This window comes from Acanthaster planci, linkage group LG02 (genome assembly GCF_054643075.1).
Source record: "Acanthaster planci isolate LZ-2023a linkage group LG02, COTS_SCS, whole genome shotgun sequence".
In the NCBI taxonomy this organism is placed as follows: domain Eukaryota; kingdom Metazoa; phylum Echinodermata; class Asteroidea; order Valvatida; family Acanthasteridae; genus Acanthaster; species Acanthaster planci.
The window spans coordinates 771,773-791,376 of record NC_141778.1 but is presented as its reverse complement, the minus strand read 5'-3'; the positions used below and the strand labels follow the sequence as shown (position 1 = coordinate 791,376).

General features: G+C 40.9%; 2 protein-coding genes across 8 annotated transcripts in view; both read right to left on the bottom strand.

Moving 5' to 3' along the window:
- The window catches only part of LOC110989890 (oxidation resistance protein 1-like), a 56,039-nt gene extending 49,164 nt beyond the window's left edge, over positions 1-6,875 (bottom strand). For 2 of the 4 annotated variants that reach the window (XM_087132300.1, XM_087132308.1), the window contains exon 1: positions 1,627-1,652. In XM_087132300.1, the coding sequence (XP_086988426.1) occupies positions 1,627-1,637 (11 nt within the window). In that variant the 5' untranslated portion in view covers positions 1,638-1,652. Of the gene's footprint in view, positions 1-1,626; positions 1,653-6,716 lie in introns of those variants that run through there. The other 2 variants (XM_022254580.2, XM_087132317.1) reach the window with 2 other exon arrangements.
- A 3,914-nt stretch (positions 6,876-10,789) lies between these two features.
- Positions 10,790-19,604, bottom strand: part of LOC110989898 (mucin-5B-like) — a 71,220-nt gene continuing 62,405 nt past the window's right edge. For all 4 annotated transcript variants that reach the window (XM_087133531.1, XM_087133533.1, XM_087133532.1 and 1 more), the window contains 8 exons: positions 18,456-19,430; positions 17,440-17,928; positions 16,448-16,864; positions 15,660-15,853; positions 14,828-15,401; positions 14,464-14,508; positions 13,796-14,173; positions 10,790-13,250 (listed from right to left, as the gene is read on the bottom strand). In XM_087133531.1, coding sequence (XP_086989657.1) covers positions 12,940-13,250; positions 13,796-14,173; positions 14,464-14,508; positions 14,828-15,401; positions 15,660-15,853; positions 16,448-16,864; positions 17,440-17,928; positions 18,456-19,430 — 3,383 coding nt within the window. In that variant the 3' untranslated portion in view covers positions 10,790-12,939. The remainder of the gene's footprint in view (positions 13,251-13,795; positions 14,174-14,463; positions 14,509-14,827; positions 15,402-15,659; positions 15,854-16,447; positions 16,865-17,439; positions 17,929-18,455; positions 19,431-19,604) is intronic.

The window sequence follows — 19,604 nt, the reverse complement described above, 5'->3', positions numbered from 1 at the left end:
AATTCTCACGTACGTTGTTGTGTAAACTTACTGGCCTGGCCAGTTTTTGTGGTACACAAAATGCCGAGGAAAGAACGGCTGCAGTCAAAACAGGCCGAAGCCTTTCAACACTTGGCTTCTGGTTCAGCACTTATCACCTACATGTTCAGGTATAATGCGTATCCTACTTTTTTTAGACCTGAATCATTTTCATGCAATATAAAAAAAATTGGGATGGCATCAGAGCCCATAACTTTGGTACGCTGATGGCATTAATGCCCTCATATTTAGCAATACTGCCCTTTATTTCAGCCAGTCCACCAATGCCAAATGGCAGTGCCCTAAAAAAAACATGAAATTCGAGGCCTGTGTACACGTGTATCTAATTTTCTGTATTTAACATACATGTACACGTACAATAACATGTTAATAACTAACAAAGTCAGACACATACTAGCTTATAATGCATGTCCGCTTGATACACATTCATGCCAGGATTTTGACACCAAACTTTTGGCAACATACACTGAAAATTTAACTGTCCATTTGGCTTTTTAATGAACAGGACTGTGCATGTACAGTAGTTGAGACTTAGAAGTCCATTGCTGATACCAATAAGCCATAGAAGAAAAACATGTTTGATGGACATTTACAATCATTACATGTATTTGCCTACGTGAGCAAAGTACGCTGCAGCATTATGTACATGTAGGCTGAACTTCTGAATTTGTAAAACTGAACTCAGGACAGGCACTACTAATGATTATAAATCATGTGCACTAGTGGGATCTGTCAACAGGAAATCTGTCTTTATCTGTGGAATATGTATGAACTACTGCTCAGTATTACCTTGCAACATACATTTATGGAGCTTAAAGCCTCAATCACTGTACCAAACATGCACATCTCCTGGGTCTGGGTCCAGACGCCAGAAGGAGACTATTTCTAGTCTACGTTGAAGAGGGTTGTTTAGCAGTAAGCAGATATTGCCTGCTAAGTAAATTGTGATCTAAAACTTATCAGTAGAGATTCAACAGTACTCTTACAATTTCAAAGAAGATGGTTTTAATGCATGTAAGTTACATGTACTTCTTAAGAGCAACTCAAAGGAAAACATGTTTTCTCTGATTGTATCTGTTCAAATCAATATGGAAGCATCCAAATCCAATGCAGTGTCATTTGTCTTCAGAGCTCAACTATAACAAGCATAAAAGGTTTTTTCTGTTCATGCCAAGATGCGAATTCTGAACATGCTGAATGTAGATTGCGTCAATTTGAGAAAACAGAGAAAATGAGGGAAACCCTCGCCCTGTGTTGGTAGTGGAGAAACCCTTGTGCATGTCAAACAGCGCGTGTAGCCATTGTTAGTAGCCATTGTTTGGCATGCACAAGGGTTTGTCCACTATGAACATAGGGCGAGGGTTTCCCTCAGTTTCTCTGTTTTCTCAGAATGATGCAATCTACATTCAGCATGTTCAGAGTTCGCATGAACAGAAAAAAGCCCTTTTATGCTTGTTATAGTTGAGCTCTGAAGACAAATGACACTGCGTTGGATTTGGATGCTTCCATATTGATTGGAACAGATACAATCAGAGAAAACATGTTTTCCTTTGAGTTGCTCTTCAAAATGATTACAGACTAACTTACCAAAACATCATTATTGCGACTGCTTGAAGTCTTTGGACGTTAATCAATTTACACTTGCAACTGGATGAGATACCACATGTATCATGGTACATGTGTGTACATGTACATGTACAATGTACCGGTATCAATCACAGCATTTATGGTGGCACACATCACTAATGTACACAATTTTGTATGTGTTCACATTCAAATGTACATACTTAACGCATCAGTGTACATGTACAGTATGCATTCACACTGTAAATGTTTCTGACCTTTGCTCTTGCTCATGTTTCAGTTTGTAAAACAAATAAAAAAGATGATACCATCACCAAATCACACAAAACGTTACTGCTTGGATCAAGTACCGGTAACTGAAGTACATGTACATGTATGCAGTTCATTCTGAAACTTATTAAAGTTGGAGCAAGTTTCAATGGGGGTACAGTTGATGTACAATGTACATGTACATGTAAGCTAAGCCTTAATTGACTTCCTTTCTCACAAATTTCAGCCAATCAGAAAAGGCAGATATTCTACATTAATGAATTATGCACGTAGAGTGAGCAATCAGCATCACGTAAAAACACAATCACATTCATTTTGGGAGCACATATGGACACTGTACATGCTGTACACGTCAGTATGTAGAATAACCTAGGGATAAAATGTACACTGTACCTAGAGGATTTCAGCCTTAACACTTGTGTGTAAATTCATATGTACATTCCTGCACTCAACATCTGTTACACTAACCAAACATTTGCATGATGATGGATCTGTCACAAATCAGCAGAGATCTACCTTACCAGAACTTGAACCTAAGACTTCTAGAATGCAACTCCGGTGCTCTAATAATTTCATACTACAGGTATAGGCATTTGTCAATAGCACAACAATTTTTCTGTCGATGTTCACAGGTGACCCATGCACCACGATTCTCTTGGTTGGAAGAGCTGTTCAACCTACTGCAGCTGCAACCTGGTAAAGGGACAGTCCTCCATGCATGGTTCACAGATGACCCATGCACCACGATTCTCTTGGTTGGAAGAGCTCTGTTCAACCTACTGCACCTGCAACCTGGTAAAGGGACAGTCCTCCATGCATGGTTCACAGATGACCCATGCACCACGATTCTCTTGGTTGGAAGAGCTCTGTTCAACCTACTGCACCTGCACCCCGGTAAAGGGACAGTCCTCCATGCATGGTTCACAGATGACCCATGCACCACGATTCTCTTGGTTGGAAGAGCTCTGTTCAACCTACTGCACCTGCAACCTGGTAAAGGGACAGTCCTCCATGCATGGTTCACAGATGACCCATGCACCACGATTCTCTTGGTTGGAAGAGCTCTGTTCAACCTACTGCACCTGCACCCCGGTAAAGGGGGAGTCCTCCATGCATGGTTCACAGATGACCCATGCACCACGATTCTCTTGGTTGGAAGAGCTCTGTTCAACCTACTGCACCTGCACCCCGGTAAAGGGACAGTCCTCCATGCATGATTCACAGATGACCCATGCACCACGATTCTCTTGGTTGGAAGCAGTTCAACCTACTGTACATGCATCCTGGTAAAGGGACAGTCCTTCAGTCATTAACTACAGGGAATTACTTGCTTTTTTCATTATAAAAAATCTAACATTTCTTGGTATGACATGGTCGATATTTTTACTGCATAAAATAGTGAAATTTGAGGTATTTTCAATGAAAAGGAGTAGTGTTGGTACAATAGTTTAGATTTCTCCCCATGTACATGTACCACAACACTATTCATGACCCTTTGAATCAAGTACACCGTACATGTACATGTAGGTGCACGAAGGAAAAGCTACACATACAGCCAGCACTCCGGAACAAGAAACAAAGAGTACCCAGCGATGTCATGCCAACTGTGAGAATGAACAGCACTTTCTGTGTTACACAATTATAACATCACCTTATCTGCTAAGAAATAAGACTGTCACTTGAAAAACTTTGGACTGTTGTCTGATACCCGTACATTTACATACGTGTAATTTAAGTTTCAAGTTTGCACAGTGACTTCAATACCACTGTACAGGACAGCAGTTATCACTCTTGGTAAATCACAGTCAACTGATTATACTGATAACTCCAAGAATATTTTAAGCATTGTCATATCAGTGGGAAAAAGTTCATTGACATCTGTGCAGACTGGGGTTTTGAGTGCAAAAAACACACAAAATACAAATCATTAAATTAGGATATAGACAAAAATTGTTTTCATGATTTACATGAAGGTCCTACATGTAGAGCAAGGCCATGTCTTCAGGTGACAAAATGCATGCAAATTACATGTACTTTCACATAATAAACTCATACATGTACATGTACAGGTATGTAAAACACTTAACTGTAAGCACAATTCCTAAGTGAAAAATGACATTTAACAAAAGACAGTGGATATTTAGTTAAGTAAATTTGAGTCAACAGTATTTAGCCAACGACAAGTAGACAGCACCTTCTTTGATACGCATACATGAGTAAGCCTATAAAGGTTATTAAACGACTACATGTACTAGATTACAAGTTCTGCTACATGTATGTCTGCTGTCTAGTGGATAGTATCTTCTGAGCTCATGTGGAATGTTCCCACCTTGGTTTGATTCCCAGACAGACCTACATGTAACACGTTTTTTTGTCCAAAAGAACTCAAAATATTCTTCTTTTTCAAACATTCAATTCCTGGGAGAGAGTTCCATATGTAGATACCATTTGACACCCTGTGCATAAACCCTTTTCCTCCAACAACCCAAGCATTTTCCTCAAAAAACAAAAGCCCTGTTCTCTTTTTTTTTTCTGACATGTCTGATATGAAAGAGGACATCACCAACAACTTATTTACATAAGTTGTTTCAAAGAAGTAGAATTTGTTCCCTTACCATTGGAATTGGGTGCTGATCATGTTGAAAAAAATTCGCATCCCGCACAATGATGACACGCACCGATGAAATACCCGACGGCTGTTGTTTTCAACATGATTCATTGCATTCACGTATACACACAAGGCTTCATTACGCGTGATACAAAGTTGCTGATAAAACAGCACTGGGATTACCGTCTCTGTCTCTAACCATGTTCCCAGACCAAACAAACCCCAACTGTTTGTGTTTGGCATCAGTCAATGATCAGGAGTTAATCGCTGTAGTAAATGAATGGCCCAAATCGAAACCAAAATTTCACAGACTTCTACACACTGGAAATCACCCCCAGTATCCGGTTTGTAAGTGTGACATCACTTCAGTTTAAACCACACCCCCTGCACATGCACAGCACATAGGGTCACAAGCCGTTTAAAAGGAACCATGGAACCCGATGTTAACACGCAATTTCAGCAATCGTCCAATGGGAGCTTGCAAATCGTGGCGCGTCCGCCTTTGTCACAAAGTCACTTATTAACCGGATAAAATACATCGGGTGAGTGATCCATACACGCAAAATGCATTTTCCTAGAATGCCTAGAGTCTCCACTTTTTGGATTGACCGTTGTGGGGCCAAGGATACGGAGGGAGTCCAGTCGACTGGCTGTCCCCCAATCTGGGGCTACACTGACCCCTGCAGCTCAGTGTTGTAGGTCTCGAGACCTGGTCTCCATCTCGAGACCTTTTTTGCGGTCTTGGTCTCGCCCTGTCAAAGTCTCGGTCTTGGGAGGGCTGGTTTTGGTCTCAAAAGCGCCGGTCTCGGATGCCACAGTCTCGGGTCTCCCCCTCGAGACCAGTTGAAACCATAACAGAATGCGCATTATTTATATCAGTGGTTGAAGATTTGACTCGAGCGGAGGTAATTTTGCCTTTTTCAATTGTGTGCATGCGTGGTAGCTAGATGCACAGTAATATTCAGATTTTTTGCAACAAACAATGAAATTGATGCTGGAATAAAGAGTAGTCAATGCAACATGATGCAACCTTGTCCAGAGTTGTTACTTTATTTCCGATCCAGAGTAGCCATGCTGCTTGACACCATGGAGATGAGGTTGTGAGTAGCGGAATTTGCTCACTTGACTGGTTCCCGTTCCCCACGTAGTCTCCTGCTGAACATATGGCCAAGATGGGAACCAGTCTGTGTGTGTGCGCATGCTATGAATTGTGTGCACGTGTGAAAGTGCTTTCATTCCATCTTGTATGTGGTACGTGTTGTTTTAGTAGTTTTGTTACAGTACATCTTTTTTGGACATTTATTTTTCAGTATTTTGCTTACAAAAAATAGTCTAGGCCTAAGGATATTTGTTTTAATGTTCACATCATATCATTTGGGACACTCAGGTTGAAAATGACCAGACCAGGGTAAAAGTAGAGCAGTATCATTTCTTTATACTTAATTTTACTGCCATGTGTGTCCCTGTTTACCTTTTGGTAAAAACTAAACATTGGTATATTTGGTCTCGGATGTCGTGATCTTTGTGCTCTTGGTCTCGACACGCTCGACCTGCAAAAGTCTCGGTCTCGAAGTCCTGGTCTTGAACTTTGAAAGAGTAGGTCTGTCTCAGTCTTAGACATCAAGATCTCTGATACAACACTGCTGCTGCTACATGTAGCTGCTATGCATGTCATGCCTGCCCGGCGCCCCCGCCATGGCCTGCCCAATACATTTTCTGCACGATAGTCTTTTCAGTTTATACTAGGCTACGCCTATATAGCCTGTTACACCCCAACTATAGCATAAGTCCCAACTGTAGTGCTGCAGCTGGGCTGGCCCAACTATTGTTGACCAATGTGGGAAATGCCTCAACATTATCTAAGTCAATGTGTCTCACATGCACACTTGACACATTTCATCAAAAATGTGGCACTAACTTCTTAGCCCTATGACCAATGACATGACATTTGTAAATAATATGACTTTGGCACATGCTGGGCACATCACGCACACAGGATTTCTCTGCTGTAGTTGGGTCGGCCCAACTGTGGCACTCTAGTTGGGACGGGCCCAACTATGGTTAGGACTGATGCTATAGTTGGGGCGTAACATACTGTGCATGGCCTAGAGTACTGTACTACATTAAGCGCTTTATCCGCCTGAACATTTGCTGCGACTGGCCAGCAAAACCGCTTAAGCACTTGAAATCTCACATGCACAGAAATGTTACTTACATGTTTTTGCTTCGGCGATAGCCAACTCCGCCAGAAAACAACGGAAATCTTAAGCCTAAACTCAGAAACGGTTAAGATGCGGCCATTTCCCACTTCTCCGTCACATCATCATCAGATTTCGCCATGTTTAGGCTTCAACATGAATAATTCATTTTGGGGTCGCGCACACTGCATGCAAAGATGAAACGCGCGGGAACGATATGACGTGGAGGCAAGTGCACTACCCGTATGTCACAAGAGGGCGCGGTATCAGTTATTGTCTCTACCTTATATCTCAAGGCATGATCAGTTTGTGAATTTTGAGCTGTGGCCTATCAAAATTCACATCGTAAAATTGATGATTTAGTCATGTAGCACGTAGTTGTGAACCTTCGAATGAGACAAGGCATGGCACAAAACTCATTCTACAGTATACAACTGACTTTTTTAATATTTCAAAGTAGAGCACGTCACAACTTGAAAAGTTACCCCAATTGTCAAGCTGTAGATCGCTTTTGAAAGATGCTTTTCTCACACGTCTTCATAGTTGGCCAGTGAACCTTGGAGGGGCATACTTAAGGCACAGAAGTTGACCTGTAGTGTAGGTTGATTTTAACTTAATTTCCGGTAGTTTTGCAGCATGCTTAGTTTTCGTTTGTACAATGAACTAAATTAATTTTAGAGACTATTACAGTTAGTTCGCTGTCTGTTGCTCGGGTTATCACTAAATATAATGCCCAGATATTTTCTCTTTACAAACGAAGTTAGGAAATGTGACCGCTATCATTTTGTCCGAGTTGCTCACAACACGCCGGTATACCAGACTCAATAAACGTTTAGGGCCTACTGATAATCACTTTGCTATGATCAATCCTTGTAAGATCTACAGAAAGCAGGAGAGCGGCTTTTTTGGACTGGACACGAAGATTATTTTTATGCAATAATGATGTGGCATTTGCATCCAAATTGATGTACACTTTATGGTGAACATGTCCCACTTGTGACTTTATAAAGCCGTCGTTCACTAAGGGTTGAAGATATGTCCAGAGATAAAAATGTAACACTACACTCTGGCATTTGGCATTATATCTCAGACATGGCCAAATGATGAATGTTGCCATTTTTAAAATTAAATACAAAGCTTGGGTGTTGGTTCATGTTCAGCCAGGCACGTGTCTTCTTTGTGATTTTCCCCGCTTATTCGCGTATAACACGATCGCTTTTTTAAGTGGGTCATTCTATTTGAAGTGTGAACTTTACGTCAGATGTTGGCCACTGATTCAGCGAAAGACCTTTGAGTAAACCTAAGCTGAAATACTGCCTTCATACTTGATTCATTATTTGAGCGTATTATATGCACAATATGGTTTGAACTTAACCCTAAACTGAGAGGCGTTATTTTGGACCATCGCACTGCGGGGGGGGGGCCGCAAACTCGTCTTCTTTTCCATTGAGAGAGGAGTTTAATTTGCTAAATAAAAAGATTTAGGAAAGGCACGTAGGTGAAATACCATTTTTTTTTGCAAAAACAGAAAATATCAAGCAGGTACAAGTGTGGTGCATTTTATAAAGTTTGCCATTAATGCAAACGATACACGTTTATGTACAGAGCCATATGACGAGTGTATTAAGATTTACAGAATAATTTAAGAACATCGGGGCCCCCAAATTAAAATTATTATGTGGTGGAAACGACCATTGGTCCGTTAATGTGTTTGCACTGTGCTGAAGGGGAAGTTGTCCAAAACTTCCATCTCTAGCGTAGCAAACATTGGATGAGTTCTGTCTGCCATTATGTTGAAGCGATTTCGCTTCTTGTTCGACCTATAGATTCATACGCATAAAGTTTCAAGCATTTATGAAATTCAGTATACGAGGCACTTGTGAACGACATTTTGAGCTGTCTTCGTCAGGTAAAATGTAAGAAAATAGTGTTGAAAAAAATTTCGGATAGTAGGAGGACCTTCATACCCTGGACGTTAGTCACAATGCAATGTAGACGTCGTCCTGGGCTAAACAGTCATATTCTTTTTTTCAAGCCCTGGTCTGAAATTCTTCTCTGTTTTGCGTAAATGGTGCTATCAGGGAATTCCAGGGGCAAATCTAGCTTTCAGGAAAGGGGGGGGGGTTGATGGGGGGACTGAAGGGATGCCCTGCTAAGGGATCCACCAGAAATCGATGTAATTGTCCAACTACAGATGGATAAATGGACGGCACAATCCTTGTCCAATATTTTTCTTTTGGTAGGCTTACTCATTTTTTGTCATTTCACTGGTAGTTCCATTTAGTCCGCGGCTGAACTGGGGTTACAACCCCCAACCCCTTCAGATTCGCCTCTGAATTCTGAAAACATTTTCAAATTTCTCCCTTAGCTTTCGGACATTTTCATTTCACTTTGCTGAAACATTCTGGCTTTCAAGGTAAATTTAAAAAATGAGGCCCCCGAAATAAATCCGATATAAGACGCGTTTGGATCTTTGTTTTAAAAAAAAAAAAAACGAATTTCCATAAACTGTGACTTCAGTTAGCTGGAAAAATGTTAAGAAGAGCGTGGTGTCCTCGTGATAGGCACCTCGATGTTCAATGTTATAAGCGATCTTGGGCTCGAATCCCACAAACGAGCGAATATTTTCATCTCTCTCTTTGTAAATGATCATATTAAATGTTATTTCCTCCTCATGGCTAAATACGTAGGTGTATAAGCCACTAGAGGTGGGATTAGCTTGAGTTTAGGCATGCCATGTTTCTCTACTTCTTTTAGTATTATCTATTTGCTTAGAAAAGCCCAGCTGCCACGACTCCGACCTATCCTAGGTAGGCTTCCCTTGTTTTCGGTCACCATTATCCAGAGTGGGACTCTAACCTGACACGACACACTTTGGAGGAGGCTCAGGAGGCAGCCTGGCAGACAGAATTACCAATATGGGCCCCCAAAGCAATAGGCTTCTTAACCCTAACACTCCTCAGTCCTCCAACAGGTGAAGGATTGAGGAGGGTTAGGGCTAAAAGACTAGAAATAAGAGAGAGATTCAAAATAAAAAGTGCCCTCTTGGATTCGAGCCCGAGTTTCAAGAAAATTGTGGCCTGGACTCGACCCCGATCTTTGGAATTGAAGATTTACAAAAAGCAACTAACACTTTGGATTTGGCGTTAAATTTTCAGATAAATGGGGACTTGTTGCGAACTAAAGACGAGAAAACATTCGTGGGTCTGAAAGACCTGGGACCGAACGATCTTTGACTCGGGAAATTGGGGATCTCCAGTGACGGTGTCATGTGAATTTTTGGCTGGCATTTTAAATGAAAAAGTCTTTCGTTACCTATTCATTGATAAAACCAGAACTGAAACAAATCAAGTAGGCTTCTAACTGATTTGGGGGAGTTACATGTATATAGAATATGAATGCATTTAAATGACACAAAGAAAAATATTAGTGTAGCAAAAATGCACTCCAATGTGGAAAATTGGTATTGGCCTTTAACACATTGCCAATAACGGGGAAATAATTTACCTGCCGAACGAAATAATTTACCTGCCGAACGATTTGGTGATGAACCTAGTCCCTACGCACTTGTTAGTTCAATCTGTTCAATTTATGAGACAAGAAATTTATTAAATGTACACAGGTGTTTTTTTCTTGCAAATCTAGTATTATTGCCAAAAAGTAGGAAAGAGCCTGACACAATTAAACCTCTGGGTAGAAATTCTGCCACCTTCAAATTGAAGAATTTTAAATGAGGATTGACAACACCTATGAAAGGTTGCACTGGAAACGTGGTTGTAAAAAAATTGTCATTAAAATTTAGGTAACTGATATAAACGAATGTGTAGCATAACCTGGAATTTCTGGATAGGCCTACAGGATCTGATGAAGGTGTATGCTGTACGTGTAAGCATTACCCTGGATAATCATTGCCATTGATTTCATCTGGGTGTAACAAATCACTCTACATAACAACGGCTGAAATGTATAGAAGTAAAAAATGAATTAAAGGTAACTCCATCATTTGCAGTTATCCAAAACGTAACTGATGAAACTATTGTTGAAAAGTACACTTGGTTGTGATTATGGGACTAAACTCCCTGTGAAATGATTCTTTCTGGCAAGCTGTCATTTTGAAGAAAGCAACGAAAAACGGCCATTTCGAAAGATGCCAGGAAAATTGCCATAAGAAAGAGCACAAGCAATGACACGACACCCGCAAAGTAGTTTTTATAATAGGGCCTGAAAGTACACGTAAAAAGGTCACGCAGCGAACTTCCCTAACCCTCGCGTGGTCTGCCTAAGGGGATTTTACATTGGGCCGTCCTATCACGTTCGATAATTTTTGGAAGAATAATTCCTTAACCACCCCATGAAACACTAATGTTGGAATTTTACCTTTGTCTTCCTCACGTAATATTTAGGAAAAGTTACCTAGAGAAACGAATTTTATTAACGACCTTTCACGTCCGGCGTTTTTTGTACCTACGTGTATGCACGTTTGTTTTCACTCCCAGTGCTTTCGTGAAAACGAGACAGTACAACGTTGCAAACATTTACCTACAGTCGTCATTGAGCTTATACTTCATCAGGTTTGTTCTTAGGCACCCTTCTCTAGATTTTGAGTAATTTTGTTGCTTCAAAGGAATATAATACTAAAATGACAAATGAGGGACTGTACCTAAAGTTTAACCACATCTGTATGCAACAAAACTAATTCCAGCTTTTAGTTCAAAATTGTTAATTATTACTGCAACTATGAAAACTTTTTGGGTGAAAGTTCACATTCTGATGACTTCAGCTTTTTTTCCCTGAAGACTAAGAATCTTTCCATGGATATAAAATGCTGCATAATTCCAATTGGTGATAGAAAATAAAGGGCACATTACTTGAGATTCTGAAAATTTCAAGATAAATTTTGCAAAGATTTGTGTACAGCTTAACACTTGGAATGTTTGACTTACAAAAGAGGACCTCTACTTTTTCTAGTCTTTGCAGGCCAAATTTCTACAACTGCAGGAACAATAATATTTTCTGAAAGAACTAAGGCAGAATATCGGTGAAGTAAAATTAAAACAGCTTAAAAAAGGTGATGTTTCCACCAACAAATTTTGGGGAGTAGAAACCTTGAAAAACAAAGCTGAAATGATAGGAAAATGTTAGCTTCCCTTCGAAATTTACCTCTTTAACAAATGAAACTGTGCTAAAGCTCAAGGGCTTATCTGATAAGATTCTGTTTCATTGTTGGACATTCTAAATCTGCAAAAATCAAACTCAAGAAACTTCAGTTGGCATTCGAAAAAAGATAAAAAGGCCTAAAGAAAATTGTAAAACTTTGCAACTTATATTTGCCTGTCTACCGTTTTACAAAAATATCTAATTAAAATATATAGAAAATTCAAGTGCTGTTCTACAAAACTTAAAATCAAAAGCTGCCAAGTTCAATTAAAATAAAAGGAAATCATCACACTTGAAATAAACCATAACACCTTTTGTCATGATGACTAGTGCTTTAAAGTCTTCGTAAACTTGGCAAAGGGTCATATTGAATGTCTTGCTGACGAAGGAGTTAGCACAATGGAATGAATATGTGACCCGCTCTAAGAAAAGGTATATTATGTTGCAAAAATGAAAATAAAATGTATGGCTTTTAAGTTTATACCAAATGAATCTTAGACAGTAAGCTTTCATTCGGCATAAGTCAGAGCTCAGTGGCCAATTCAGTTCCAGAGATACGATTGTTTTCACATCAAACGGTTCTAACGAGTTAAATTACACACAACACAGAAAAAAATGAGTTTAAAAGAGACTTAGGCTTGAAAGACTCCTCTTAAATCTTTCTTTTCTTGCAACCAATCGGACCCCGCCTAATGCTTAGTAAAAAAAAAAAAAAAAAAAACCTGAAATTTTAGTGATCAACAATGTTTTTTGACAAGTAAGAAATTGAAATTCCAGAAGATATTTCAACCTTTCCAGTTTGAGAGGGTCATTGCACTTAAATGGACTTCTATGACCTTTTCCTGCAGTTTAGTGGGTCACATGTGTTTGGATGGATATCTCTACACACCTTTTGCCTCAGTACTCATCCCGCTGCAGAAATCTATCCTTGCTTTGAATGAATAATTGTGGGTACTTCAAGGTGTCCAATTTGGCTCTTAGCTTTGATATCAAAGACCTATTTGTAGGGCCATATAGGCTTGGTACGTTATTCTAAGAGATACTTCTGTTCAACACAATGTTTTTATGTTACCGTATGTCATTTTAATGACATTCAAACTCCTTACAGGAGCAATCTGTTACAATCTCCACAGGCAGTGTCATGACCTCACCATCTTGGCAGACTAGCTCAAAGTAGTCTGTCTCAAAGGAACTAGGGCGACAGCAACGGCAGGTACTTTTCCAGAACTCATTACCATTGGCCTCAAAGCCATTGAAGATGGTGTGAGACTCACAGCGGCCTTGGCATTGAGGAAGGAAGACGGGGGTTGCAGTAGAGCAGCCATCTTTGATGATTGGGGTGGGTCTGGATGACATGTAGGGCTGGCAGACCTCATTATGGTGGGGTGGTGCAGCTACAGGAGACAGAAGACATTGATAAGAGCCAATGCAAAATTTGATAGATTGGAAGTGAGACCTGTGACAGCATACTGAAGAATATCCCCTGTCTGATCAAATACACCACAGTGTTGGTTGCATTATCTTGTGAAACCAAATTCTTCACTAAGTTTTACTACACAAGATGAAAGCTGACGTTACAGCTCTGAAACTTGCTGCACTTACATTATCAGAGAAATGCTTTTACACAAGGACATTTGGCAACTTTTTTGTTCACATGCCTTTGCATTTAACAAGAAGCACAATGAGGATCAACTTTCTTCAATTCTGCAAGGCATTGTAATCTCTGGAGAGATTGGACTAGATTCTCATCAATTTTTACAGGATTGGTTAAATCAACTTGCATTTACTAAGAAGTCCTAAAAGGTTGTTTGAAGAGATAATTGGTTCCATGCACAAGTTCAAGTATGACAACGTTCAGTGGACAGTAATTTGACTGGATTATGTGCTGTTACTGAGGGAATCAAAGGGTTGATTATTTACTCTGGAGTAGTTCACTTACTTGATGTCGGAACACTCTCAGTTGTGGGGGCGACTGTAGTGACAGGAGGCTGTGGTGAAGTTCCACATCCAATGTTCTTGTAGCTGCAGCACAGTAAACGGATGGAGTAGTCAAAGCAACGAGGAATCTGTGGCTGGTCGTTATGGAAACAGATCAAGCCCTGCACGGGGTTGCACAGCAGATTCTGCTTGGTCATATTGACAAAGACATTGTGGTCGGACTTGAGGGTGCACTCTATCTGGCTTGGATCTTGGCAGAAGTCGTACATTTCACGGAAAGTAGAGACAAGCTCAAACTCTCCGATGGGGCCAACTTTTCCTTCATCGTCATCCATCCAGGGTGTCCACTCACAGACTTTTTCATAAATCGGCTTGCAAGCTGGTATGAGATAAATGATTGAGAATATTTATAAATGTGTTTGGACTGCTTCTGACTTGCTGATATCATCAAAATGTCCCTCCGTGTTAAAAGGTAGCAGTAATGATCAGAGTTTCAATTTTTTTAAATAGAAAGGAATGTCAATTTACATTGCCTTGTGTACTCTTCTATTATCTCCATTGGGACTGCTACTGCCTTTTTGTAAGCTGCTGATAATTCTAAATATTCTTCTCCAGCCGTTGAACAGCAGAACTAGTTGTATAATGTGGATTACGTATCAAGTAACTTACGTGTGGTGGATTCAGGTGGAGGAGTGGATTCCACAGTGGTTAGCTCTACAACATTGAAAGAAAAGAAAAAGAAAGCAATTAAACAACCTGGAAAACAACCTGCAAAATTAATTTGTCACATCAAAATCAGACAAAAGATGCACATCACTGTCAATCACTTGTCAGTTGCTTGCCAATAATGAGTTAGATCATAAGTAACAAGGTATGAACAATGAAAATAGATAACTTTCTTCACTACTCATCTGAATTCTCTGTGACTTAAGACTAGCAGAACCGCGATTAGCTCATAATAACTTATAATTGCTCGAGTGTTTTAGTGAAGCACTCAGCTGTTTTTGTGAGTAAAGATCAATCAGAAACTCACTTGTTGTGGGCTCCACTGGAACAGTGGATTCAGGTTGTGTAGTGGATTCCAAAGGAATGGTTGATTCAGGTTGTGTAGTAGATTCCACAGGAATGGTTGATTCAGGTTGTGTAGTGGATTCCAAAGGAATGGTTGATTCAGGTTGTGTAGTAGATTCCACAGGAATGGTTGATTCAGGTTGTGTAGTGGATTCCACAGGAATGGTTGATTCAGGTTGTGTAGTGGATTCCACAGGAATGGTTGATTCAGGTTGTGTGGTAGACTCTTGTTCAGCAGTCGTTGATGGTTGAGTGGTGCGCGCCAGTTTTGTAGTTGGGACTTCCTCAGTTGTTGGTTCTGGTCCTTCTGTTGTGGGTTTGGGCATGGAAGTGGTGGACACCGGTCTTGTTGTTGACTCAGCTTTTGTAGTGGATACCGGTTTAGTTGTTGGAAAGGCCGTGCTGTGCGGATTGCACGGGACAACAATATCCTGGCAACACTCAACACGGATCATGTAGTCGAAGCAGAACGGAGGAAATTCGGTCTGCTCAGAGTGAAGACACACTAAGCCTTCGTCAGTATTACAGGTTACCACCTGCCGAGTACAAAGAATCAGTGCGTTTATTAGCAACAAAGCCAATCCAAGACTTTGTCAATATCATATACACTGCTACTTTAGACAAGGAATGTTTCAACATTTAATTGACAACTGCAAATAAAGTTTCACTTCAGATAAATGCAGACTTTTGGAGCTTTTTTTCAGCTTGTGGCAACACTTTGAAGTGGTTAAAACTAGAAAGGCTGATAAGTACTGAATTGCAAAAAATGAATCAAAATGTCTTCCAGTACACACCTGCTTTGTTTCGTTTGAGTGAACATCAGGTTGTGACTTCAGCACGCATTCAATCATGGAAGGTGAGTCACAGATGTTGTATTCTTCCCGATAGGTGGAGATGAGCTCAAACTCCCCAAGAGACCCAACCTTATCCTCCTCATCATCCAACCAAGGTGTCCACTTACAATGTTTCTCCACCACATCTACACATTCTATATTCAAAGAACCAGTTTTCTGGTTAAAATTGTCCTAAAACATATGCAGTGTTTGACACAGGCTTTTCAAACTTCTACTTTGTCTGTACATGTATAGTCAGTGTTTCCCTGTGAACGTGATTTAGTGAAGGCATAGACCTATAGACTAATGTAAGGAGATGCCATTACTGCAGTTGCACAGCACTCACACTCGTTACACACGTGCACTTGACCAATCCCAGCACCATACTGGTCAAGGAGACATGTAATGTACCTTCCTTCATGAGTGTGGTAAAACTGCAGTAATGGTTTGTAAATCTGCTTACTGAATTACATTCAGAGCTCTATACAACTAGATTTGAATGTAGCCATAGATAGTAATTTCACAGATTGTAAGTCAAACTGAAGCCTTGGTTGTAGTATAGGAGCGTGAATACCTTAAGTTAATTCCTCCAAACCCCTGAAAATGTACAGTTTTATTCACTGGAAATTTCAAGATTGGAGTAACTTGTGGTTTTCAAGGAAATACGACTGTTGGGAGTTTTAGGACAAGCAGACACCATCCCATGGACAAGGAAATCAACAGTACTGAAGACAAGAACTGTATCTTACCAGTGGTAGAATCCTCAGTGGTGGGTGCTGATTCAGTGGTGAGTTTGGGTTCCGTGGTTGGAACAACAGGCTCAGTTGTCGGGGCCTCTTCAGTGGTACCACATGGAACGTAGGTACTCTCACAGCACTGGAAGCGGACGCTGTAGTCATAACACTTGAAGGGCTGACGGTTGTTATTGGCAAAGTCTAAACAGAGGAAACCTACATAGGGCAGGCAGGTAAAGTTCTGACCGGTCTGGTGGGCACTAACACTGTGGTCTGAGGTCAGCACACATTCGATGTCCCTTGGATTCTCGCAGATTTCTCCTGGGTGGGCTTCTAAGAGATCTCCAAGGACCTCAAAGTCACCATGGGGACTGTCACTGTCATCATAGTAGGGTGACCACTCACAGTCTAACTCATGATGAGGTACACAAACTAATGAAGGGAAAAGAGGATAAAGGAGATTGTACAAGATGGATACAGACACTGGCGGGCACTTGCCTTTCTAAAATTTGTTTTTTTCCCCGTGTCTTGTCCAGAACTTAATTCTGCAGAGTCTCCATTGGAATGGCACGTCAAATCAACAATGAAACTTGGCGTAAATATAAATTGTATCTGAACAGTAAACACTCGCATGGAGTAAAGTTCTATTTCAGTGGAAACTGAATATCACTTCATAACTGATTTAATAAGGGCGATTCACAATAGTGCGCCACCAAGAGTTTGCAATGCGTTGGCCAATCACAACGTGCGAAATTTGTCGATCCTTTCCAAACGCACATTGGGTCGACAAATTTGGAGCTGTTGATAAAAATTATGGAACTTATAAGGATTGCAGAGGCACTGAAAACTACAGAAAAAATCCAGTTGTCAGTGACTGGTGCCTGGAAATGGTCATCTCATTGTGTGAGACAAAAGTAATGTATAACAGAATGTGAGGGGAGAATATCGAAATCCACTCCCATTATTTCCCTTTTGCCTCTAATATTTCTGACTAACAATCAACAAACCTGTAGTCTGTGGTTCTTCAGTAGTGGATTCTGTCGTTGTGCTCGGAGGAGGAGTTGACTCAACTGTGGTTGATTCAGCAAGAGTTGTGGATGGCCATCCAGGGGTTGTCTCAATGACAGTGGTGGATTCTGGTGGTTCAGCTGTTGTTGGTGGAGGGGCTTCTGTTGATCCACAGATGGTGTATTTCTCCTCACAGCACTGAACCCGGATGGCATAATCCAGACATTTTTGGTTTTCATCATCATAGCAAGCCAGGCCAAGGTCTGTGCTGCACTGCACATCTTGAATTGTCATGTCGGCTGGGACGCTGTGGTCACGAGCTAGGACACACTCAATATCATCTGGTTCAGCACAGACTCCCTCATACCGTTCGTCATTCAAGAAGTCAGCAATGAACTCAAACTCATAGGGTAAGTCATTAGGCTGGCCTTCTTCACCATCCAGGTAAGAACTCCATTTGCAGACTTTTTGGTAGCCTGGAACACATTCTGTGGTACATATTTGAGGATAAATTACGGTAGGAAGATGGATGATATTTACCTTGAGCAGAAGCACCCCCTCAGTGGTTGAAAAGAGCCATGTTGTGGGGAGAGTTCATTTTGTTTTTAGCAATGCAACTGCAAGGCTTGCATTTCATAGCTATTCGTAAACCAGTGAAATGTAGCTCCCACCAAAGTAGCCTCCATTACGTGAAAACTTGTGCCCTCTCTTGATCAGGCTCAAAGCAGATTGCTTTTTCAACTTCACCATCCTTTTTAATGTTTTCGTCCATGTTCATCAATACCCATTTCATTTACCGCACTTTTCTCAAAAAACTGGGAACCATGAATGAATAGTGGTAATTTAATCCTAGCCAATGAAGTTATCTGTTCAGAGAAAATTATTTTCCTTAACAAATTCCCACATCGTATTTACAGTCCAAAAGATTATCAGAAAATTTTAAAAATATCCTAATGTTTTTACACTTCAAAGAAACATATAATACTTTAGAAATAACACAGCTACCGAAACTCACCAGTGGTGCTGGGTACTTCCACAGTAGTGCTTTCAACAACATCTGGAGTAGTTGATGGAATGTTAGTGGTTGATTCCACAACCGTTGACTGTTCAGTGGTGCTCTCAGCTGTTGTGGACTCAATAGTTGTTACAACTGTTGTGGGTGGCTCTGTTGATTCCACTGTAGTTGGTTCGGCTGTTGTAGATTCTGGAGGGGTTGATTCTACTGTTGTGGATTCTGGTGGAGTTGACTCCATGGTAGTAGAAGCAGGTGGTGTGGACTCAACTGTTGTGGATTCTGGGGGTGTGGACTCAACAGTTGTGGATTCTGGAGGGGTGGACTCAACGGTTGTGGATTCTGGAGGGGTGGACTCGACAGTTGTGGATTCTGGAGGTGTGGACTCAACAGTTGTGGATTCTGGAGGTGTGGACTCAACAGTTGTAGATTCTGGAGGTGTGGACTCAACAGTTGTAGATTCTGGAGGGGTGGACTCAACAGTTGTGGATTCTGGGGGTGTGGATTCAACGGTTGTGGATTCTGGAGGTGTGGACTCAACAGTTGTGGATTCTGGAGGTGTAGATTCTACTGTTGTGGACGGAGGAGGTGTAGATTCCTTAGTTGTGGATGGAGGAGGTGTAGATTCCTTAGTTGTGGATGGAGGTGTAGATTCAGCAGTTGTTGGAGCTGGAGGTGTTGACTCGACAGTTGTGGATTCTGGAGGTGTGGACTCAACAGTTGTGGATTCTGGAGGTGTGGACTCAACAGTTGTAGATTCTGGAGGTGTGGACTCAACAGTTGTGGATTCTGGAGGTGTGGACTCAACAGTTGTAGATTCTGGAGGTGTGGACTCAACAGTTGTGGACTCTGGAGGGGTGGACTCTTGTGTCGTTGGCTTTGGTGGTGGTAAAGTGGAAACCTTAGGAGTGGTAGATTCCACAGGTTCAGTGGTGGAAATAACAGTAGTCCTTGCACGGGTAGTGGGAAGAATTGTGGCTGTGAATAATAAGATGAAACATATGCTCATGAAAGAATGTTAAAGTAAGGTCAAGAGGTTTTGATTGCATAATCTGATTCTCTGCATTGAACTAAAAAATCTAGAGGTTCCAGAGTCAAACATCCAGGAATCCTGAAATATCAAGATTGTTTTGTATGCAACTTAACACAGTG